Source organism: Amblyomma mixtum, chromosome 5 (assembly GCF_055824585.1).
Source record: "Amblyomma mixtum isolate Tamu chromosome 5, ASM5582458v1, whole genome shotgun sequence".
Taxonomy (NCBI): domain Eukaryota; kingdom Metazoa; phylum Arthropoda; class Arachnida; order Ixodida; family Ixodidae; genus Amblyomma; species Amblyomma mixtum.
In genome coordinates this window covers 77,513,233-77,517,501 of record NC_143016.1, presented here as the reverse complement: position 1 = coordinate 77,517,501, position 4,269 = coordinate 77,513,233, and the positions used below count along the sequence as shown (strand labels likewise).

Sequence of the window (4,269 nt, the reverse complement as noted above, 5' to 3'; positions counted from 1 at the left end):
CACCTACTGCGGCTGCGTCGGCCACTGTTCGCCACCAGGAGGAAGTACAAAAAAGGACGACTGATCGGCACCCGGCTTCACTTAGCAGCAGCAGCGGGGCAGTTGCGGCATCTTGAGCTGCCCTTAACACATCGCTTGTCCGTGCAGGTTGGTCTGTTTTCTTCCTTCACAATTTCGTCAAATTTCGAGTCGCAACTGCTGGTGTACCCGCTGCTGAATAGCATCTCTCGTCTGTGGTCTTGTCTTCATTGCAGTTTCTGTGGCGATAGCCTTGCAGTCTGTAATGCCTACAAACGCGGAACTAGCCAAAAAGCTAGAATCCCTTGAGGAATCGTTCGAGAAAAAGCTAGCATCATTGATTGATGACGTCCAGTCGAAAATTCAGATTAAATTTCAAAACATCGGTCTCGACGAAGGCTCCTCCTTGAAAGAGAGCGTGCAGTTTTTGAGTGACAAGTTTGATGAAATGATTGTGAAACAGGAACAGCTAATGGCGTCCAACAAAGAGCTCACGGCATCCAACGAAGATCTGAAAGCCCAAAATGCTCTGTTGGGAAAAAGAGTTGGAGATTTAGAACAGTACTCCAGGCTGAACAATATTGAAATAAAAGGCGTCCCTTCAACGAAGGGTGAGGACTGCTACGCCATTTTGGAGCAAATGGGTGATGCCATCGGCTGTCCTGTTTCTAGTTCTGACCTCGATACCATCCACCGCGTGTCCTCTAAATCCGATGACAAAGCCATCATCGCTCGCTTCTTATGTCGCGATAAGAAAACTGACTTCATCAAGAAAGCACGCAAGGCGCGCCTACAGACTACCCAGATTGGTTTTCCCCCAGACAAAGCATCGCCTGTTTATGTGAATGACCATTTAACCCTTGAAAAGAAGAAGCTGTTTTCTAAAGCACGCGCCCTAAAGAAAGAACATGGCTGGCAGTTTTTGTGGACTGACCACTGCACAATCAGGGCAAGGCAAACTGTCGACAGCACGGTTTATCGCATATCTTCGGAGTCTGACCTAAGCATCTTCACCTAAGTTTCTTCTCTTTTTCTTGACGCCCTTCTTCTATCTACCCATTTTTCCCCGTCACAATGCTCTCTCCTCCTGAGCTGAAAAGTTTACTAGATAAAAATCAACTTTCGCTGATTCATTTCAATGTGCGGAGCCTCCGCAAAAATAACGATGGCATTAGTAACTTTATTGCTTCGCTGCATCACTCGTTTTCTTTCATCTGCATATCTGAAACTTGGCTTGCAGTTGATGACTCCAATTTATACGGTTTTCATTCTTATCAAGCTGAATATTGTCATCGCCCTAATAACAGTCATGGTGGCTCTGCCATTTTCATTTCACCTCGTGTCACATATACTCGTAGGCATGACTTACTAATTAATACTGCCTATTGCGAAGCTGTCTGGATTGAAACTGATTCATTTCCTGGTAATCATAACAATAAACTAGTCATAGGCTGCATTTATCGATCTCCTTCATCTTCTGAGTCCGATTTTATTGATTCACTTGATGCAATCCTTCGTAAGCTATCCAGCGAAAATAAACAAGTATCAATTATGGGAGACATAAATATCAATCTTCTCGACACCAGCTCCTCAACATATAAAGCTTATACGGATTGTTTTTCTGGTTACGGTTTTGAATGCCTAATTGAGTCCCCTACAAGAATTGCCTCTCATGGCACTCATTCGCTCATCGACCATGCACTTTCAAATTTATCGCTTCCCCTCATTTCGGGAGTAGTAAACGTAGAAATTACTGACCATTTTCCTATTTTCGTATCCATTAACTCCACAGCATCCTGCCCCAACCGTTCGTACTTTACGTCGGTATTTAATGACACAACTTTTATTGAATCGCTATCTGCTACCGATTGGTCAGTTGTTTACAATCTTCGCGACCCTGTGCTGGCACTTGAGTACTTTTGCACGTCTTTCCTTCAGGCCGTTTCCTCTAGCACTTCTACTGTCAAATGTAAAAAGAAATACAAATTCACATTTAACCCTTGGATGACTAGTGTACTTCTGGAAAGCATTCGCAAAAAAGATAATCTGTATAAAAAAACTAAAAAACTGCCTTTTAACCTTGCGCTTGCAGCCCGCTATAGAAAATACCGCAACATTTTGAACTCTCTATTGAGCCTTGCAAAAAAACGTTATTATGAGCGAGCGTTCAACTTACACAAAAATGATTCCAAGAAACAGTGGAAACTATTCAACGAATTTTTAAACAGGCGTCCTCTGAATGCCCCAATATCTAAAATTACTTTCAATGGCATATCATACAACCAACCTAAAGATATTGCGAATGCTTTCTGCAATCACTTTTTATCATCCTACATTCACCCACACCCAACTTCAGAGATAAGCATGCCCCGTACACCGCATTCATTCTATCTCTTTCCAGTTACCCCTGAGGAAGTACACCGCACTATTTCTGAACTAAAAAAATACGAGCCCTGGCTTGGACGGCATTTGTGTGCGCCATTTGAAATTAGCAGCCCCTCTTCTATCTAATGTAATCAGCTATAAAATCAACCTGGTCTTCAAGACTGGAATTTTTCCTGATATTCTCAAAAAAGCTAAAATCATTCCAGTGTTTAAAAAAGGTGACAAAGAGCTTGTAAATAATTATCGACCCATCTCCATACTCTCATCGCTTAGTAAAGTTATTGAAAAGTTGTTTACCCTAAGAATAAATAATTACTTAAGTAAGTTTAACTTACTAAAAAATTGTCAATTCGGTTTTCGGTCGGGAAGTTCTACCAATCTTGCATTGCTTTGCCTAACTGACTATATTAAAGAATCACTGGACAGTGGTAAACTTGTTGGCTCAGTATTTTTAGATTTCACTAAAGCTTTCGATACGATTAATCACAATATTTTATTCACCAAACTTGAAGCTTATGGCATAACTGGTCCCGCCCTAGCCTTTTTAAAAACTTATTTATTAGATAGACATAACGTGGTGTTCGTGGCTAACGCATTTTCTGATTTTAAGGTTACTAACATAGGTGTCCCTCAAGGATCGATTCTTGGCCCTTTGCTCTTTTTAATCTACATTAATGATCTGCCTGACGCTCTTACTAACACTCATTGTGTATTATACGCGGATGACACTACAATTTCTTCTTGTGATAAATGTATAATCTCGCTATCTGCCAAATTAAATGCCTCTTTGGTTAGCATTATGTCCTGGTGCCATGATAATCACCTAATTATAAACCCTGTTAAAACTAAGTTTATGCTTTTTAGAACAAAACAAAAAATCACAGCACACTTGCCTTCATTATCGCTTGGTCATACTTCTATTTCCCCTTGCGACAACGTGACTTTCCTTGGTATTCAACTCGATTCTCAACTGAAATTTCATCATCATTTGGACCATGTGAAGAAAAAGCTGCATTTGGAATTCGTGCATTAATTAAGGCTCGTCATTTTTTCCCATCATCAGCACTCTTATCACTTTACTTTGCTTTTATTCACGCTCACATTAATTACGGCATTGTAGTATGGGGGAACACTTACAACTGTCATTTACACTCTATCCAGCACATTCAAAATCAGGCTATTCGTATCATTACCCGCAGTTCATACCTTGTTACTGCTATCCCTTTGCTTCGTCAATATAATATCTTATCCGTTAGAAATTTATTTGATTACAACCTAGCCATCATGTTTTTTAGATTAATGAACAATGCACTTTCTTTTGAATTTATCGACAAATGCTTTTTGAAAAATTGTAACCCTACGAGATTTGCGGCTCAAAAAAATTTTTTGCTTCCCCAAGTTTTTACTAATTATGGAAAACGTCATTCTCATTTCTCATGCATTTCCCTGTGGAATAATTTACCCCCGGGTTTAAAATCGCCTATGTCTTTGTCTATGTTTAAATCGTATTTAAAAAGTTTTCTTTTGCAGCAAAATGTGGAGTGAACTGCTTCTATTCCCTTTAGAAAATTCTTGTACTTAATTATGTGCTAGAAATTTCTACTTTGTTTTTTGTTTCTTGACAACTGTATCCTTGTATTCTCAATTGTTTCTTTATATGTCTTTTCAGAACGCTGTATTTTTGTTCAATATTATTTATAGTGGGTTGTTATTCTGGTTTTGCTTGTCTGTTTGTTTTTGCCCTGCTAATCTATTTCATTCTCATTATATAAATGTTACTTATTTAAAATAGCATTGTTCTTACTGCTAATTGTACCTGTCTGGGATGCTGCTTGTTTTTTAATCAAGTTAGTATTAATCTACCGG

General features: G+C 39.2%; 1 protein-coding gene across 1 annotated transcript; it reads left to right on the top strand.

Annotated features, from left to right (window-relative positions):
- Positions 1–283: 283 nt before the first annotated feature.
- Positions 284–1,036, top strand: LOC149342731 (uncharacterized). The gene has a single exon (XM_089546841.1). It carries the CDS (start codon positions 284–286, stop codon positions 1,034–1,036), a length of 753 nt encoding a protein of 250 aa, XP_089402967.1.
- The last annotated feature ends 3,233 nt before the right edge of the window (positions 1,037–4,269 follow it).

Excerpts from the sequence above, each read along its gene's own strand:
- LOC149342731 (XM_089546841.1), top strand. The coding sequence starts at position 284 with ATGCCTACAAACGCGGAACTAGCCAAAAAGCTAGAATCCCTTGAGGAA.